General features: G+C 32.7%; 8 protein-coding genes across 8 annotated transcripts; 3 read left to right on the forward strand and 5 right to left on the reverse strand.

The window, feature by feature from the left end:
* Positions 1-636: 636 nt before the first annotated feature.
* PPL_00753 (uncharacterized protein) lies at positions 637-2,115 on the reverse strand (the record flags this gene model as incomplete). Its single annotated transcript, XM_020571773.1, has 1 exon — positions 637-2,115. One exon carries the CDS (start codon positions 2,113-2,115, stop codon positions 637-639), a length of 1,479 nt encoding a protein of 492 aa, XP_020438296.1.
* Positions 2,116-2,508: 393 nt separating this feature from the next.
* Positions 2,509-4,826, reverse strand: PPL_00754 (uncharacterized protein; the record flags this gene model as incomplete). The annotated part of the gene is made up of 6 exons (XM_020571774.1): positions 2,509-2,636; positions 2,755-2,783; positions 3,057-3,096; positions 3,344-3,678; positions 4,076-4,097; positions 4,355-4,826. 6 exons carry the CDS (start codon positions 4,824-4,826, stop codon positions 2,509-2,511), a joined length of 1,026 nt encoding a protein of 341 aa, XP_020438297.1.
* Positions 4,827-5,452: 626 nt separating this feature from the next.
* On the reverse strand, positions 5,453-5,849 carry PPL_00755 (uncharacterized protein; the record flags this gene model as incomplete). Its single annotated transcript, XM_020571775.1, has 2 exons — positions 5,453-5,551; positions 5,622-5,849. 2 exons carry the CDS (start codon positions 5,847-5,849, stop codon positions 5,453-5,455), a joined length of 327 nt encoding a protein of 108 aa, XP_020438298.1.
* A 483-nt stretch (positions 5,850-6,332) lies between these two features.
* Positions 6,333-6,806, reverse strand: PPL_00756 (uncharacterized protein; the record flags this gene model as incomplete). The annotated part of the gene is made up of 1 exon (XM_020571776.1): positions 6,333-6,806. One exon carries the CDS (start codon positions 6,804-6,806, stop codon positions 6,333-6,335), a length of 474 nt encoding a protein of 157 aa, XP_020438299.1.
* A 762-nt stretch (positions 6,807-7,568) lies between these two features.
* PPL_00757 (uncharacterized protein) lies at positions 7,569-10,912 on the forward strand (the record flags this gene model as incomplete). Its single annotated transcript, XM_020571777.1, has 6 exons — positions 7,569-7,798; positions 7,884-8,124; positions 8,194-8,688; positions 8,760-10,313; positions 10,392-10,886; positions 10,907-10,912. The coding sequence occupies 6 exons, from the start codon at positions 7,569-7,571 to the stop codon at positions 10,910-10,912; spliced, it is 3,021 nt and encodes a 1,006-aa protein (XP_020438300.1).
* A 1,661-nt stretch (positions 10,913-12,573) lies between these two features.
* PPL_00758 (SDR family NAD(P)-dependent oxidoreductase) lies at positions 12,574-13,514 on the forward strand (the record flags this gene model as incomplete). The annotated part of the gene is made up of 3 exons (XM_020571778.1): positions 12,574-12,903; positions 12,977-13,104; positions 13,205-13,514. The coding sequence occupies 3 exons, from the start codon at positions 12,574-12,576 to the stop codon at positions 13,512-13,514; spliced, it is 768 nt and encodes a 255-aa protein (XP_020438301.1).
* Positions 13,515-13,643: 129 nt separating this feature from the next.
* PPL_00759 (uncharacterized protein) lies at positions 13,644-14,718 on the reverse strand (the record flags this gene model as incomplete). The annotated part of the gene is made up of 3 exons (XM_020571779.1): positions 13,644-14,019; positions 14,202-14,392; positions 14,452-14,718. The coding sequence occupies 3 exons, from the start codon at positions 14,716-14,718 to the stop codon at positions 13,644-13,646; spliced, it is 834 nt and encodes a 277-aa protein (XP_020438302.1).
* A 1,707-nt stretch (positions 14,719-16,425) lies between these two features.
* PPL_00760 (phosphatidate phosphatase) lies at positions 16,426-20,194 on the forward strand (the record flags this gene model as incomplete). Its single annotated transcript, XM_020571780.1, has 2 exons — positions 16,426-17,293; positions 17,373-20,194. 2 exons carry the CDS (start codon positions 16,426-16,428, stop codon positions 20,192-20,194), a joined length of 3,690 nt encoding a protein of 1,229 aa, XP_020438303.1.
* Positions 20,195-20,393: the final 199 nt, after the last annotated feature.

Here is a 20,393-nt window from a genome sequence, read left to right on the forward strand (position 1 = left end):
GATAAGGCATGCTTCGTTTGAAGAAGATGATTCTTTTTATATTTGGTATAATCTATCGAATCAATACATATCTAAAATCTAGTTTGTTTAAAAAAAAAAATAGTGTATGTTCGTTTATGTGGGAGAAATCATAGATATTTATAACCAAATTCACTACATAGTACAATATATATCCAAATTCAGTATTTAGAGCTACGATATAATCTCTGTAGGTTTTGACAAATCAGTGTTTTAATCAAACTATCTCCTCTTGATATTCTCAAGACAGGCAGGGAAAGTGATGTTATTAGAGGCATTGTCGACAGTCATCGATACTAATTTATTGAAAAACGAGTACTTCTTCATTGTATCCTTAAAAACCACAGAAAGGGCCTTTCGCTAGTGTGTGAGTTGTAAATGAACCAGATCCAAAAGCAGCTTCTTCAACTAACTACTCTTGACCTCGGAACTAGTTAGTTCGTGTTGTTGATGTTGCTGTTACTGTTTCTATTTTTGTTGGAAAAATTAATGCTATGTTTTTTAAAAAAAAAAAAAAAATTAAATTATTATCGATGTTATTGGAAAATCTTTATTTTTATTTTATTTTATTTTTATTTTGCAACTTGACGATAGATAGCAGATCAGATAGATAGGTATCTAATGATAATAATCATTGATTGTCTTAATATCGATATGATTCACCCAGTTGTTTTTATTCCTGATGGTCGGATGTTTTTGGATAACACCATCAAGCTTTTCAATGAGATTATTTTTGTAGGCATCCTCTGGATCGCAATAGTCGTCGTATTCGTCATCACCTTCAAAAGTAGATCTCAATTGGATATAGATTCTCTGCAATGTCTTGTTGCTTTGGAGGTTTTTTACGAATTGATCCAGCGATTTAATCTTGTTTAGGGTTGGGTGAACGTGAACTACCACCCTGAGTATTTCCGTGATATCATTATCCTTCAAAAGCTCGGCAAGCTGTTGGAATGTTACTTCGAAATCGACTTGCAATGATTTGACTGATTTCGGAAGAACCATAGACTCCAGTGGTTCATCGCTATTTCGATGATGATGATCGATATTGTAAAGATGCAATCTATCCAAAACTCTGTCTAGCAATGGTAGATTGTAGTTGGCGATTATATCCAATTCGTTGATTGACGATCCTTTCTTGAATAGAGTCTCTAAATATTCGTGTCCTCTTGGAATATGACATTCACTACTGTAATCAAAGCATTCCAAAGTATTTTGTTGACCCAAGAACTTGACCAACTCCTTAACAAAGACACCGTTGAATTTACTTCTAAAATTGTGGTTCAACTTGAATCTCTTCAATTCTGTGAATTTCGACAATAACTTGAAGAATTTGCTTACAAAAGGCTGCTTAACTCGGTCAACGTCAAAGCCAGTGAGTTCCAAACTATTCAAACCAAGGAATGGCTCTGCAAAGATGAACGAAAACATATCATCCATCAGCTCATCACAACCATCTGTAATGAAATCAAGAGACAGGTGTTTAAGTGCTGATGTATCCAAACAAGCAAACTTCTCATAGTTGTAAGTGTTATTTGCAATATACATATCTCTAACTACTAGACTCTCCAATGATAATATGTTGTCGCTCTTAACTCCACTATCAACACTATCTTTGACAACTTCCTTTCTCTTGGTGTTTTTCTTTATTTTCTTTTCAACTCCTTCTTCTTTTTCTAAAAAGAACACCTCTTCATAGTGTAATGATAGTTTCTTGACGGAACCAAATATCGATTTGAAAGATCTGACTGATTTGAATGGTTCGAAATAATCGTCCTCTGCAATGAGATGGGTTGCAGTTCCATAGAACTCCAACTTGTTTTCCTCGTTGTCTTTGTCAATATAATCATAGTCATCCATAGTCAATCTTATTGCTGTCCTATTGGCAATCGATGTGCGAACACCAGTATGGAATAACTTTGATACTGTGGCCAACTCTATGATCCAATCTTGATAGTTTTGGCATAGTACATCTGGATTTGTATCACTGGTTAATCTAATTTCATCTCTCAGCGAAACACATTCTGCAACAAAATAATCTAATATTTTGAAAAGAATAATCTTTGGTAAACTCTTTTCAACTTTACTGTCTGACATTATTCTATTTTATCTATTATCCAACTTCAAAAACTAAAATGAATGATTTTAAATCATTTTAAACCAAAGTAAAGTTATTGATCGAACGATTACAAAAATTCGAAAGAAAAATCTCTGCTTCGAATAAAATCTTTAAATATCTTAAAATTTTTGTAACCATTGATTCTGACAAATCAGAGATTATTTTTTTTTTTTTTGCAAAAATAGATATGATCAGCAGAAAAATCAGAGAAAATAATCAATAGTGGTTTTTAAAACTTTTTTTTTTGGATATTTTATTTTCGCGGAAAAATGAATTTACAATTAAAGTTAGGCTCTGACAGAACCAGTTAGGTTAATGATATAATAATAGTGAGTGAATAAATAGACAAAATTGGTGACCGTTTACGATTATTATGAGTAAATAATCTGGTTTGGTAATCTCGATAGATGTTGTGTATCTCTTCTCTTGGTCTGTCGCGATGTTATTATCTTTTTTACCTTACCTGAATGCTCGACAACTTTAGACTTGTCAGTCTTTGCTTGTTATAACAATATACACATTAATAGATTCTAATCTGTAGGAAATCATGTTGAGCATTTCTGATTTTAAATATGTGAGTAACACTTTTGTTATAACTGTAACCGGGTAGCACATACTCTTGTCTTTGTAGGCATCTTTTGAAACACTAACTAAACTTCAATCATTATCTTATTTCATCGATCTAGATTATTTTATCTTGCCAAAAGTAAGTAAAGTAAGTAATATCTGGATAATAATCGTTTCGTTTTCGAAGGCAATAATGCTAAATAAACAAATAAGCATGCTATTCTCTCTTTCCACATAAAAATTAAATAGTTTTATTTTTAATATTACCATTGATTTTCAATGTGGTTGTTTGTTATCAAACGTGTGTGATTGATACAATTTTCTATCGGTTTATTATTATTATTATTATTACATGACATCTATGTAAATCAATGTCTTGAAATTACTGCTTGCTTATATATATTTATATATACTCTACTTTATATTATATGCTTATTAAATATTACTTTTACTATAATTTATATATTGTTATGATATTATGTTTCATTGCTTTTTTTTTTCAGCTTTAACCTTCTGCTCCGGTATTAACTTGGCTGACAGCATTGGTTTGTACCACCTGGAATAGGCCGTTGTAATAGACGGCCTGTGGATTCTCTTCGGCAAGAGTGATATGCGACTGTTTGATTCTTAGACACTGACCTCTGTTGATCTGTCGATTCTTAATGACCAAAAGATAGAATCCATTTTGAGCGATGACAAACACCGATACAAACGATTCAGGACTGTGTACTTCGTATGTTGTCGCCGTGTTGTTTCCTGCGACTGCACCATACTGTGCCAATTCATCTAATTGTTTGGGGAACTGTTCGTGTGCTGACCTCGGTCGAATGAGCACGTGTACGGGTCGATTGGTGGTGTTCAGTATTTGAAGTCGCATCACCTCACCAGGCACTATAGTAGGATCGGGAATCACCACGGCAGCTTGTAAATTATTCGCCATATTCTTTCCTGCTTCTGCTGTCTCTCTAACCACACTTTATATCTTTTACTGTTTACTTTTAATTGACTAAAATTAACAATATATAATAACAATTACAAAATATTTATTTATAGTACAGTTGGGTTGTGGAAGATCTTCTGATTGCTGAACACATTATCAATCAGGTGTTTTTCAAAAAAGGTCCTTTTTTTGAATTTTTTTTTTAATTTAATTTGCAAAATTATCTTATTTTTTACAAAAAAAGATTTATACCATCAGTATCTCTAATTTTGTATAAATTCAATTAATGTTAATTAATAATAACAATGTTGTTTTTAAAGTTAGATTTCGTTTATTATTAAATATTTGGAATATTGGTTTTATTTAATTTAATTTGGTTCAAACGATTTTGATTCACTTTTGTATTATTCTTTTTAATGTATTTTTTATACAGGTGTTCTACATTGTTTATATCTATCATTTAATAATATGTATCATTTAATATATTCTTTCCTTTTTTTAATAATTGATTAAGTTATGATTGAACCATTAGTTAAATATTTTATTGATTGTGAATATTTAGTATATATATTTAGAATTCTAAATAATCGATTATTGGTTTATTTTACATTTTTTTGATTGAATATTAATGGGTGTTGGTACTACTACAGTGTATCTATAAGGAATGTTACCATTACTATATAATTTGTTTACTATTCTATTCATTTAACCTTCTGCGCCAGTCTCTATATGATTGGCTGCAACAAAATTATTGACAGGTGGTGCAACATTATTGGCAGCAGGCACCGCTTCTATTATCTCTTCGAATTGTGCATTGAAATATCGTGGTAGTCGTTCTCTAGCGAGTTTGATGTGTGATTGTTTGAATCTGAGGCAGTTACCTTTGCTGACTTGCCTATCGAAAAGGACATTGTAATAGCGTTGATTTTCAGTGATGAACACCGATACATGGGAGTCGTCACTGCTCACCTCGAAGACGATTGTATCATTTGCTTCGACGCTGCCATACTGTGCATTCGCTGTTAGATTGTGTGGGTACTGCTTGAATGCTTTGTCCGATCGTATCAGCAAATGAATGGTTTGATCAAATGTATTCAGTACCTGCAGTCTATTATTTACACCAGGTATAATAGTAGGATCAGCAGCCACCACTGCATACGGTATAACATTATTATTTTGCATTATTCTTTGTTTTACACTATGCTATTTTTTTTACTATTACTATTACTATTACTCTTACTTTTTACTTTAATTGACTAAAATTAACAATTATATTTACAATTACAAAATATTTATTTATAGTACATTGGAGTGGTGGATGATCTTCTGATTGGTTTGACTGTTTCAACATGAAAACACATAATCAGGTGATATTTAAAATTTTTTTGCAAAATTTTTTTTAGTATCTTTTTTTTTTTAAAAATATTTTAATAGTATATCTATTTTGATACAAAAACAATGTATACAATCGCCGTAAACGATAATTTTTTAATATGGCGATTTTTACAAGTTTATAAAAGTTTATTTAAATTTTATTGTTTTTCATTTTGAAAGATAGATATTTTTGTTCAAAGAAATGTTAATTAAATCTTTGGTTGGATTGATTAATTAAATATTTGATTGATTTTTATTATATACTAAATCAATCGCTGGTTTATTTAATAGGTGTAGTAGTAGTACAGGTGTATTTATCTAAAACACATTACGATTACAATGTTACTTTACTATATTATTATTATTATGTTTACACTTGTTTGTTTAACCTAGTTCTGCACCTGTGTTTAAATTATTGTGAGGGGCGTCGATCTCTACATATCGTGCATTGAAATATCTAGGTAGTCCCTGTCTGGCGCGATTGATGTGTGATTGTTTGAATCTGAGGCATTGGCCTCGGTTGATAAGTCGGTCTATAAAGACGTTATAGTAGTGAGGATGGTCGGGGATGAACACCGATACATAGGAGATTTCGCTGCTCACCTCGTAGACGGTCGATTGATTGCCCTCGACACTGCCTTTCTGTGCTTTCGCTGCCAATTGATCTGGGTACTCTTCGAATGCACTCTCTGATCGTATCAGCAAATAAATAATTTGATTCGTGGTATTCATTATTTTTAGTCTATTTACTACACCTTGTACTATAGTATCATCACCAGCCACCACTGCATCTGGTATATTATTATTATTATTATTAATATTATTTTGCATATTATCACTACTATGTTACACTTTTAACTTTTACACTTAAAAAAAAAAAAATATATGTATAAATAGAATAAAATCAGATGTACATCGATGTTCAAAGCCAAGAAATATATTGATTGTGAAAAGTAAAAATAAAAAAAACTTTTCATATTTTAAATATCAACTTTTTTTTTTTGATTTATTTATTATTAATAGTTAAATGTGAAACTTTATAAACATAGTCATTTTATCTTTTATTTACAATATCTCTGGAAATCAAACCAATTTTCTCAATGTGAAAGTATCCCATTTTTAGGTAATTTTTTGAATTTGAAAAGGTTGGGTTGACATTGTAATTTCCCGAAGATTGTTAAGTAAATGTTTTCAATAAATATCTTAGAACTAATTAGTTAAATATTTGATTGATTGTCATATATATATATATAATCAATCTTGGTTTATTTTTACATTTTATTGAATACCTATAACATTACTATTATAATATGTCTACTGTTTTTTGTAACCTTCTGCGCCAGGATCTATTTGATTGTGAGCAGCATTATCGACGGGTGGTGGTGGTGGTGGTGGTTGTGTCTCTACGAATTTCGCATTGAAATATCTTGGTAGTCCCTGTCTAGCGCTATTGATGTGTGATTGTTTAAATCTGAGGCAGTTACCTTGACTGATTAGTCTATCCATAAAGACGTTGTAATAGAGTTGCTTGTCGATGATAAACACCGATACATAGGATTTTACGCTGCTCACCTCGTAGATGGTTGAAGATTTTCCATTGACACTGCCCTTCTGTGCGTTCATCGCCGGTTGATCTGGGTACTGATTGAATGCTGTGTCCGGTCGTATTAGAAAGAAAATAGTTAGATCCGTATCATTCATTACCTGTAGTTTACTTTCATCTGCACCAGGTACTATAGTTGGATCAGCAGCTACCACTGCATTCGGTATAACATTATTATTTTGCATTACACTACTATTTTTAATTTGTTACACAACTAATGTTACACCTTTTACTTTTACTTTTAATTTACTTTTACTTTTACTTTTTACTTTTTAATTGATAATATTTACAAAAATAACAAAATATGTATATAATATAAATAGAATCATAGGAGGAGTGTCTGTTGATTTACTGATGTTCAAGGCAAAGATATTTCTTTGGTTATGAAAATTTTAATTTTTAAAAAAAACTTTTTTTGTTTTTAATTTAAATAAATTTTTTGTACTTTTAAAACAACCAGAGATTCTCATTATAGATAATACATTAAATTAGTTTATATAATCGTGAGATAAATAATTTTATTATTTTATCCATAACTTAATATATAAATAATAAATAAGAATTCTGAAAAATGTGAAAATCCATGGATAAACTTTTTTTTATAATATAATTTATTAATTTAGAATCTAGTCAATCATAGTGATTGTTCTATTAATATTAAATATTCTATATTTATATCTTTACAATGTTTATTAATTTGATTGACTTTCTCAAAAAATGAGACAATCAAAAAATTTAATTTCAAAAAAATTAAAAAAAAAATTTTCAAAAAAAAAACGACCGACAAACATTTACTTTAGTTTTTTTTTTTGATTAATTACTCTTTGTTCGTCTCTTTTTTTTAATTTTGTTTATTTTATTTAATTTATTTATTTATTATTATAAAGATAATTAGATCAAAAAAAAAAAACAATATATATTTATTGATATAAAATAAGACAATAAATATGGGTAAAACAACAAAGAAATCAAAGACCTTGTCATCTTTGGAGGAAGAGCATCTTCGTATGGTTCGTGGTGGAGAATCGAAAGTTGAAGATGTCACCGAGTTTGAGAATCTCTTTGACGATAAGAGCAAGAAGAATCAACAACCAGTAGACGATGACGACGAAGAAGCATTATCCTATTTTAAGAACAACTCTGTTAGTTCTTTTGTAAAAGCTGATTTTGAAAATGAGTAAGATCAAATCATCCATAACTATCATTTATTAATTATAATTAATGTAAATATATTAATATAATCAATCATCTAAATATAATAGTAAGAATCTTGGAATGTCATTGACTAAACAAATGGAGAAAGAAGGAATCACTAAAGCATTTGGTAAAAAAGTTAGTTCCAAAGGATTGGATCAAGACAATGATGATGACGAAGATGAAGATGACGACGAAGATGAAGAAGATGAAGATGACGATTATGAAGATGACGATGAAGATGATCATTTAGAAGAGAATTTCTCAAAGTCAAGAGGTGGAAGATCATTTGAAACCGATGATATAGTTGTATGTATTATTATTATTATTATAAAATATTTGTGTTAGAGTTTGATTGTTAATATTTTGATTTTCTAGAAACATAGATTACCTGTTATCTCTGCGGATGGTAGTAAGAAGAGCAGAAAAGATGTCTATATCAATCAGGAGAAGAAACAAGAGGAGATAAAGGGTGTACAGAAGCATCCTAAACAGATTATCAAGGAGCGAGAAGAAGCTATGAAGTTGGAGAAACAAAAACAACAACAGGCAAACAAGAAACAAAAGTTGGAACAAGATAAGAAAAAGATGATTAATACCAAGCAACAACAAGATGATAGTGAAGAGGAAAGTGAATCTGATGATGAAGATGAAGAGGAAGTCAATGGTGAACAATTAAGTTATACTGCAATGGATTTAGATGAAGAGGAATCTGAACTATCAGAAGAAGAGGAAGAAGTAGATTCAAAAGGTGGAAAAAAGAAGAAACTTACAGAGGCAGAGTTATATTTACAGAAACAACAAAATATTGAACAATCGAAAATAAGAATCGCTCAAATATCAATGAAAATTACAGAGAATCCCGAAAATAATGTAAAGTATTAAAGATTATACTTAAGAATATAAGTAACTAACATAAATATTGTTGATTTAAACAAAAAAAGATTGGATTGTTAAATGATATTTTTGCGATTTGTTTGAAAAACATTGATATGGTGGTGAAGAGACTTGGTGTTTTGTCGTTGTGTGCCATCTTTAAGGATATTATTCCTGGCTACAAGATTAGTAGTCAGTTGCACAAGGAGGATAAAGATTCAAAGGGAGAGAAGACTGGTGCCGACGGTAAGGACAGAAAGAAAGAGACATTGAGCAAGGAGATCAAACAAACACGTATCTACGAAGCGAAACTACTGAAGTTCTATCAGAACTACTTGGTGTTGGTGGAGGGTACCGTCGATAATGTGCTGGCGTTGCAATCGAACCGCAAACCATCGCATCACAATGCATTCTTTACTAAACACCAGGTCGTCGAGGGTAGATATACTCCTAGAGATTTGACAGCTATTCTCGCTGTCGTTGTGAAAGCTGCGTCGTCGTTGTTGGTCAGCAAACCTCATTTCAATTTCCGTACTAATTTGGTTACGTTGACCGCTCGTTTCACTGTGTATCGTGATAAAGCGATTGCATCGGATTGCATCAAAGCGGTGCACGACTTGTTCCGTAACGATACAACCGGTGGACAGACTGCACTCGAAGTCGTGCGTTGCATGTCGAACGTCGCCAAAGCAACCAACTACATGTTGGATCCAACCGTGCTAAGAGTGTTCAGTTCGATCCACTTGACCGACGCCGTCGAGAAGGTGAATCCACTCGGTGCCGCCACCGACTCCACCAGTTTCCTCTCGTCCAAGAAACGTCGTCATTTCACACAGAAAGAAAAGAAGGAGCGTCGTGACGAGAAGAAGTTGGCCAAAGAGATGAACGAAGCCGAGGCAGAATACACCATGAAGGAGCAGCGCTATCTCCAAACCGAGATCCTCAAGAGCATCTTTATCACCTACTTCCGTATTATCAAACAGGCTCCCCACTCGCCGGCGCTGACAGCTGTGCTCGAAGGTCTAGTGAAATTCGCACATCTCATCTCTGTCGACTTCCTTCCCGACTTGTTGGCAGCACTCGCTTCGTTGATTGGACGTGACAACATCTCACTTGGCAACGCTCTCAACACCTCGATTACAGCATTCAAAACCGTGAAGCAACATGGACACACTTTGAACGTCGACTTGAAAGACTACTTCTCAAAGATCTACTCGTTGTTGCCGCAACTCGTACTGCCCCGAGAACAACAATTTTGCTTGCCAGCTATCGCAGCACTGCAATACATGTTGGGAGAACGTAAACATACTGCCGTCGACAGAGTCGCTTCTTTCATCAAGAGAATTCTGACACTCTCCACTGGACTGCCAACTAATGTCGCACTCGCACTCATTACATTCTGTAAGCAGCTGTTTGTTTCATTCCCAAGAGTTCAATCGCTGGTTGACACTGACAACTCCTACCGTTCCGGCGACTACAACGGCGAGACACCAGATCCCGACCACTGCAACGCGTTCTCCACATCGCTCTGGGAGTTGACACTGTTCTACAATCACTGGCATCCACAGTTTGAACCGATTGTCAAGCGTTTCCTCTCGTTCAATGAAACCACCGCCGCTCAGGTGAGTCGCGACAAGAACCCACTGGAGATCTACCAGTTGTTCGATAGTTCACTCGGTGGATTCAATCCACCCATTCAGCCACCGAAAGAACACATACTGGAAGTGAAACTCAAGAAGCAACGCGAAGCCGTTGCAGCAGCGGTAGGTTCCAAGAAGAAAGCCAAGAAGGAAGTACCATTGTTTATTCAGGTGTCACAGTCAGAGCCATCCAGCTTCCTACAGAGTATCACCGGTAAGATGAACAAGACAAACGACGCCGATATTTCATTCTCTGGTTACTTTAACGATATTGCCAACTATGAAAAGCAAATGCATCTAAAGAAACAATTGGATGCACTAAAGAGAAGTAAATTAAAGCTGCAAGAGATCGAATTACAAAGATATACCAAAACAAAGAAACCAACAACTACTCAAACAGCCACCGCCGCCAAACCAACTGCAAAAACAACAACAAAAGTAGCGCCACAATCTAAAACTCAACAACAAACTGCAAAACAACTAACAAATATCAACAACAATAACAACAACAATTCAAAACCAACAACAAAACAACCTTTAAATCAAAAAAAGAAAGTAAATTCTAAATAAAATAGATTTAAATAAATATATTATAATTATTAAAAATAAACTAAAGGTGTTAGTTGAATTTATATTTTAGAAATAGATTCAAACTATTTTTGTATATAAACAAACAAACAATATTAACAAACAAAAAAAAAAAGAAAAAGAATGAAAAGGAGTAATATTAAATGTTTTTGTTAAGATAAATATGATTTACAATCATTGTTTTATTTATTTAAATATTTGTATTCGGAAAGGGAAAAGTAATCAATCAAGAAAGGTTAATCTACTTTATATTGTTAAAAAAAGAAATATTAGTATGATGATATTAAATAATTATATTTTGTTAAAGTTTTGAATAAAGTAACTATTAAAGAGTCAGACTAAGAATATCTTCAATTATATACAGGTAATGTAGATAAGTGTGTTGTATGTCATCAGATCAATAAAGTTATTATTATTCTAAAACTATATTATTTTTTTGAAACTTACATGTTCATTATGCTTTGTACAAAATAATCAATGATTTCACCTTTTTAAAATAGGAAGCTTCGTTCGTTTTGAAAAAAAACAAAATAAAATAAAATAAAATGAAAAATAAAATAAAAGTAAAATGTTTGAAAAATATGAAGTTCGATTAATTTATGTAAGTATTTATTTATTTAATCAATATGATTGCATTTGTGAGAGTTAGACAGAAGAACTTCCGATCTTATGCAAACTTCTATCAACCTTCTACATCTAATCAATTCTCTATCTTCAACCATTAAACTATTATTCAAGTATATATATATTTAGTACATACAAGATTGAGTGTGCTTTTTGGATATGGTATGAGAACGCATCACTGTGATCTGCGCTAGGGTTTTGGTAGTTCCTCTTTGCCGCGATACGTAGGACCTTCTCCTGTTTGTTTAGACGAAGCTTTTCTTCTAATATATTCTCCTCTAAATATATATTATGAACAACTTAAACACAAACAATTCATTTTACATCACCTAGACTTTCATTCATAACTACCTCTTCAATACAATCATATTGATTAAATAAATATTAATTTATCTAGCTATTACATTCATCAGTTTATTAATTTATCAAAAGAGTATCTATCCATGATGGTCATCAGATTCAATAAATTTACACCTCTAAATCTAAAAAAATAAATAATAATTATGAGAATATTAAAGATTTATAAATATAAAAATATATCTATTATTGAACAAAAGTTAAGAGGTATAGATGTTGTTGTTAATAATATTACTGATGTGGTTAATTTGTGATTTTGATTATCTCAAGTAATTTAATAACCCTTTTTTATAATTAGCACAGATGACAAAAAAAAAAAGATTAAAGATTATTAACACCTTCAACTTGAAAATAAGAATATTAAACACTATGTATAAATCGGCCACTATTATAAGGGGTTTATATCCTCTTTTATTATCAATAAAATTGAGATTCAGTAGATTGTGGAGCCAATAACTAACAATCAATCAAGTTGAATTCTTTTTTAAATTAATTAATAACAAAATAATATTTCTAAAGAATGATTGCTTACACTTACCTTTAGCTTATAAAATAACATTGTTTATTTTAATTGATTATTTAAAATATTATTCTATATAACCAATAATAGTTAAGTTATATATTTATTTTCAAATAATAATTATAATATAATAGTATCATTAATAAAAAGAAGATGGAAGGTAAAGTAATTTTGGTAACTGGTGGTGGATCGGGAATTGGTAGAGCGATTTGCTTGGAGTTGGCAAAACAAAAGTGTAAGGTTGGTGTTGCCGATATCAATGTTAAAGGTGCGCTCGATACTATTGATTTGATGAAGGAAGTCAATAGCGATGTTGATACTGTTGCTATCAAGTGTGATATCTCCAACATTGTCGAAGTCGAGAAAATGATGGTCACTCTTATCGACAAATTCCAAAGAATCGATGGTGCTGTCAACAACGCTGGATATCTTGGTACACCTTCAAAGATTGGTGAAGCTGATATTTCAAATTTTGATAAAGTGGTATGTATACTCTGAATATAAATTTATTAGTACTTCAAATTTATTAACAATATTAAACAAACATTGTCATTAGATTGATATCAATTTGAAAGGTACATTCTATTGTATGATAGAAGAGATTAAACAAATGGAAAAACAAACCAGAGAAGAAAAAGATGATTTCTGTATTGTAAATATAAGTAGTGTTGCATCAATGCTTGGGTATGTATTTAATTTAATGCTTTTTAAATTAATTAAAATCAATCATTTGGAAATAAGTTAAAGTTTGAAAATATTAATATTCATTTGTGAAATTTAATAGCGTTCAATATTTTGCACCCTATGCATGTATTAAGAGTGGAATCAATGCATTCACAAAGACAGGAGCATTGGAATACGGAGAGAGAGGTATTAGAATCAATTCCGTTGCACCTGGAACTATCATGACTCCAATGCTGGGACAGTTGCTACCGACTGAAGATCACATGAAGATGTCAGCCAACAAATCAGCCATGAAAAGACACGGTAAGCCATCAGAGATTGCCGATGCAGTAACATTCCTATTGTCACCAAAAGCAACATTTATAACCGGACATACAATGGTAGTGGATGGTGGATTTACATTATTTTAAAAGAAATTAAGATAAATAATAAAAAGTCAGTTGAATAAATTCATTAATTTAAACTTAAGTTGGGGAGTGGAGTGTTTTTTATTTGATTTAATATACAACAAATTGTTTGGATTGACACATTGTTTTAGTTTAGTTCATGTGTAGTCTAATTTTGTTTTTAAATTCTTGTCTACATATTGGACAGAGATGACGACCGCCAACCCAAGAAAGACATTCGCCACAGAATAGATGTCCACAATCGATTGCCATATCTTTTCTTCTATCCATACAAATTGGACATAGTGTATTTTCTCTTTCTTCCTCCAGCTGTCTCATAGTCATTGTCAGTTGTTTATTAAGATTTTCATTCTGTACATCGAAAGGTCCTTCTACATCGACCAACTTTCCACTTTTATCTTCTTGTACCAATGCAACGTTTACAACAGTAGTTTCATGGTGTACAACAGCAGCGACACCACTACCAGCAGTCAATTCTTTACCTTGTTGTAACAGCTTCATTTGTTGTCTAACAATCTCAATATTTTTCTTTTTCTTTTTGTTTTTGTAATTGTTGAGGTGATGGTTGTTGTTGTTGTTGATTCATTGGTTGTTGGTTCAACTGATTCATCTGATTCAATTGCAGAAAAGATGGAGCAGTTGGAATTTGAGTGGTATTGATAAATGGCGAAGTTGTAAATCCAATGCTACCCATTGTACTCATATTGCCGAGTGTGTTCATTCCACTCATGGAATTGAGTTGATCGAGTTGCATCTGTGATTGCTGTTGGAGTTGTAGGAGCTGTTGATCCATTTGCTGTTGTACGAGATCCTGTTGAATGATGGTCTGACTGAACATGGCATTCGATTGCTCCAACTGAAGTGAAGCGGCTTGCATCTGGCTCTGTTGGAATAACGACATATTCGAAGACAGACCGCCCATTCCCGACGCACCACTAACAATACCCATAGGAACACCTATTGAATTATACATTATCTGAGAACCACCAACACCAACATCATTGCTATTTACACTATTTACACCCAAACCACCATTCATAGTAGTCATCTGACTCAAACTATTCAAATCATTATGCATCATATTTGTTGTTATAATCGATGATGTTGTTATATAATTATTACCAATACTATTATTGTTATTACTATCACTTTTGCTATTAATATTACTAATGTTGTTATTGAATAATGTATAAGTATTTGGATACATATGAGAATGATTTATGAGTTAAGTAATAGTTGTGTTTTTTTTTGTTTTTTTCTAATAGACTTGAGGTTTGCAAAGTAATTTTTCAATTCCTACAAATTTAAGCAAAAAATTAAAAATTAAAATAAAGATTTGTGCCCTTTGTTAAATTAGGTGATTAAATCAATTTTGTGTAAAAAAAATTAAAAATAGTGTATTTTTGTTTTAGCCTGGTAGTGTGTGGTCTTTTTTCATATTAATTAATTATACCCTGGTATTAATTTCATATTTGATTTTGAAATTTCGTGAGTTTAATAAATTTAGAGAGTATTAAATTTATTATTATTCTTAACTTTCTAAAATTTATTTTGGATTGATATTACCAAAAACAAACAAATTAAATTATAAAACTAACAAACTAGACAGATATAGGATTTAATCAAAAATACAAATATTAATAAATTTATAACTATCAAAATATTAAAAATGATTTACAAGTAATATATTTATTTTTAAAACCAAATTTATAAATGTACAACTTTTTCTTTTTTTTTTTTTGATTTATTAATGTTTATAAAAAGGTTACAACAAATAATGTACGTGGTTTTTTGAGGTTTTAGGTTCCTTGTCAGAGAAATTGGGTGTTGCAAAGTTTGAATAATAAAAATTTCACCCGAAAATTTATAATTAAATTAAATAAATTTTTTAATAAAGACAACATGTACAGTTTGATTTTTTCTTGGTTCCCTTATTGATATAATTCCTGACTCATCAATCAAACTATTAGTTAACTACATCACATTTTACTAGAGTTTTACTGTTTTTATTAATTTGATCAAACAACAACAACAATTATTATTATAGTAATAATAGGAATAATAAATAACAAACAATTAGGAAATCAAAAAGTAGGTTGAGAAATTTCATTATTTCGTTTTTATATTTATTTATTATAAAATATTGTACAATTACCTTATATTGTTTAGATTTTGAATTATTTATCTTTCATATTTACAATAATTATTATCACACACCATTCACATTATACGATACAAAAACAATAGAATATCTCATCGCAAAACAAAAAAACAACACAACCCTAAAAAAAAAACAACAACCAACAGACAGCAAAGCAGAACTCATAAAACAACAACAACAAATATCATCGATATTGCTATTTACAAATTTGTTTACACTCGGTTCACTACTACCATTTAGTTATCTCTATTTTTATGAAATATCTCTATTTGTTTGTTTTTTCTTAAAGTGATCAAATAAGAATAATCAATTGATTATTCTACATTAATTTCAACTTTCAATCATATTCCTATCATAACAACTGTCAATTGACAAACAAACAAACATAAAAGAAGAAGTTTACGAGTTAATTTAAAAAGAAAAGTCCAAATCTCTTTTTTTTAATTAAAAAAAAACCAAAAAAAAACAAACAATCAAAAAAACTAAAATTTCAACTTCCTCCTTTTAATTAGTTAAATTACTTTCATTTATTAACATTGATATCATTCATTTAAAATAATAAAAGATAGTTAGTTAAAAATATATAAAAATAGTAAAGTAAAAAGATAGAATTATAGATTAATCTAAAGAAAGTTAGAAAAGAAAAAAAGAAAATAGTGGATTAAAGATAAAAAAACAAAAAAAAAAAAAGATAGTATAATAATATTATTTTAGTTTCAGTTCTTTATAAACTATATATATAGTTCAACAACAATGAATTATGTTGAGAAGCTCTTTGATGAAGTACATTTCGTTTTCAATCTAAATGCAGCGACACTAAGTGGTGCCATCGATATCCTGGTGGTGCCACAACTCGATGGTTCATTAAAGTGCACACCGTTTCACGTTCGGTTCGGAAAGTTGCAGTTGATATCCTCCTCCGAAAAGGTGGTATCGATCTACGTCAACGCTGTCAAGACCGATCTTCAGATGAAACTAGGACATGCCGGTGAAGCGTTCTTTGTCGAAGAGACAGAAGAGCCCGTTCCCGACATCCTAGCGACCTCGCCAATAACTTCACCGAAACCAACACGTTCCAACCGATCATCGACAACATCTTCTTCCTCCTCCTCTTCTTCTCTCAATGGTAATAACAGCATTAATGCTGGGAATGGCAACAGTATTAATGGAAATGGTACACAAATTGTATGGAGTAGTACTACTCCTGGCAGCAGTAATAGCAACAACAATTCGACTTCTTTGTTGTCGTCGTCGTTGCTCCCGATGAGTGGAAATGTAAATACTCCTACGAATGCGAGAGCATCAAAGAAATCGACAGAGGAACTGGTGACAGAGTTTACCAATTCGCGATTCATTAGCAAGCCGATGCTGACTACGACAACGACGACAACAACGACAACCACCACTACCAAGTTGGAGTTGACACCGACACAGGTGGCGAATAAACACGAAATGAAACCACTCACTGCTGCACTCGAAGAGATTATCAAACAACAGAATGGACATAATATCAACAACAACAATTCATCAACCAGTCCACAACCACTTCAAATGACACCGACTGAGCATATGAGTACAAGTAATTCACCATTGAAATCTAATCCATTATCATCTTCAAAAGGTAATTTAGTAGATCGATATATTTTTATATATTTTATAACTGTTATTTTCTAACTCTATATGTTGCCCTTTTACTATAGATTCATCGCCAAATGGTGGAACTGTTGCGACTACATCGAAATCAAATGCAAAGAGAGCATCTTCACCAGTTTATTTCGAGGGTTATGAGGATATCACTTTGGATTCACCAATCAATAGTTATATTATCAATTGCGAATCGGAACCACAGACTCCAATTGAGTCGCCAATAGGATCACCACCAGATCTTACCAACAGCAATCATAATGGTAATCAAACAGTATCGATTATCGAAAACAAACAACATTTGGTTGTTAATGAATCTAGTGAAGTGTCATCCGATTCCGAATCGGAGCAGAAAGTTGGATTTTGGAGATGGGGAGGTTTGCCTAAATTCATTCGTAGGAATAAGAATGCAGCTGCTACCAATACTTCTACTGCACCTGCTACAACAACAGCAACAACAACTCAACAACAACATGTTATTGCAGCATCGACATCCTCTACAATGACAACATCAACATCCACTCTTATCGAACACACTACATCGACTACAACAACAAACATTGCCGCTGGAAGTCATAACTCTAATTCCACTTCTTCAACACCAACCGATAGTAGTAGTAATCATCATCATAATAATATAATCGATTCTTATGATAGCAATAATAATAGTCATATTCAACAACAGCAACAACAACAACAGATGGAATTATCTGAATCTGGTAATGGTATATCTATTTTGAATTCATCTACTGGATCGACATCGTCGTTGAATGGTGGTGAGTCTGGTGAAGGCGGTCAAGATTCATCGTCTTGGAGTAGAGTCGGTTCATCGTTTATGAAGATGTTCAACAAGAAAGAGTTGGAACCGACCTACTTGGTCAAACCACAATCGAGTCCACCTCCATCCGTACCAAACGATCTACGTTCCAGTTTGAATGCCAGTGCCGATGATAGAGAGATCTTCCTGTTGGAAGAAGAGGAAGAAGAACAAGAGAATCAAAAGAATAATAAGAATATTCAATTGAATGGTAGTAATGGTACAATAACATCATCAACAACATCAACAACATCAACAACACCACCACCACAAACATCCAACAACAGCAGCAATGGATTGGAACAATACAATACCAATCATCTACTTATGACAATGCCAACATCCAGTGAACACTCATATGCTTCGGTTGTCAAGCAAAACGTTGAAATTGGTGATCTCGTTGATGAATCTACATTGCCACCTTTGATACCGGTATCGTCTTCCGACTCACTGGTATCGATGGACAAGACTTCAGATGTAGAGTTTCCACCACTCAAACCAGTGGCTAATAGCAACAACAATAGTAACTCATCACCTAATAATCATTTTGCCAAATCCAATCATACCAATCATATCAATCATTTGAAGAACCAGAAACAAGTCATTCAAAACGGTATGCAATTGCTATCGAGTTCATTGCCAACGATTCGTCTTTCGCTTTGCGGTCATTTGATTCTCGATCGCAATCTCCAGTCGGAGCCAGAGGAACGCGAACGTTTCTTCCACGAACACATCGTTACCTATGAACAGCTGTGTACCGACATTGCAATGTTTAAGAATCCACATTTGGTTGCCAAAATTGGCGACGAGTACTATCCATGGTCGATTGCCGGCCATGTCATCATGTCGAATCTCGTATTCAACTTGCCTCTCACACCAGAGTCAATGGAACTCCTGAAGAAGCGTGACAAAGACGAGAGAATCGCAGTGAAATCCACTACCAACGGTAAAGCATCTTGGTCGAGCTGGTTGTGGAAATCATCAAATGAAAAGAATAAAGCAAATGCCAACCAACAAGCAAATCAACAGCATCCAAATCAACAACATCCAAATTTATCATCAACATCATCATCATCATCCTCTAAATCAACTTCATCACCTTCACAAGATCAACTCAATCATGTTGTATCATCACAATTACCAACACCATCAAATGTATCAACAGCAACATCAACTCATAGTCAAACAATTCCAACCAATACTTCTGGAGCAAAACAAGAACAGCAGCAACAATATATTAAGAAATCATTGAGACCAACATCAGAACAATTGAAATCACTTGGCTTGAAGAAAGGTATCAATAGAATTACTTTTGTTGTATCAAGCAAGCTACAGGGAACTCGTGAAGTATCGGCGTCAATCTATCTCTGGGAGAACACCTCAAAGATTGTAATCTCAGATATAGACGGTACCATCACTAAATCCGATGTTTTCGGTCAGGTTCTCCCATTCCTCGGCAAGGATTGGTCACATATCGGTGTCGCCGAGTTGTACTCCAACATCAAGGAGAACGGCTACAACATTATGTACTTGACATCGCGTGCCATCGGACAGGCCGGACTGACACGTACCTACATCAGCTCGGTGCGTCAGGCATCGTCGGCCAACGTGCTTAACACCGCCAACAACGCTACACCACCACTGCCATTCACATTGCCCGAGGGACCGGTGTTCATGTCACCCAATCGTTTGTTGACATCGTTCAATCGTGAGGTGATCAAGCGTAACCCTGAGGAATTCAAAATCGCATGTCTCCAAGACATCCAGAACATCTTCCCCGCCGGTTACTCGCCGTTCTACGCAGGCTTTGGTAATCGTTCCACAGATGTCGCCGCTTACAACTACGTTGGAATACCTGCTGGAAAGACCTTTACGATCAATGCCAACGGTGTTATCAATACCTCGAATACCACCTACAACAAGACCTACACCAAACTCAATGATCTCGTACAAGACATGTTCCCACACACCAGTGGTGGTAAGCACATCGAAGAACAATGGAATGAATATCACTATTGGAAGAAATCTGTTATTCCATTACATAAATTAGATCCAATATAAAACAATAACAATAACAATAACAACAAACAAATAATCATAATCATCATTATATCATAATATTAACTATTCCAAAAAACAAACATCTCTGTTGTACTTGTTGAACAAATAATTCACATAATAATAATAATAATATAATATATATCGTCACAATTTTCAAAATATTTTTTAATAAATAAGATACCATACCCATTTCTTTTCT

This window comes from Heterostelium album (assembly GCF_000004825.1).
Source record: "Heterostelium album PN500 unplaced genomic scaffold PPL_scaffold1, whole genome shotgun sequence".
Lineage (NCBI taxonomy): Eukaryota > Evosea > Eumycetozoa > Acytosteliales > Acytosteliaceae > Heterostelium > Heterostelium album.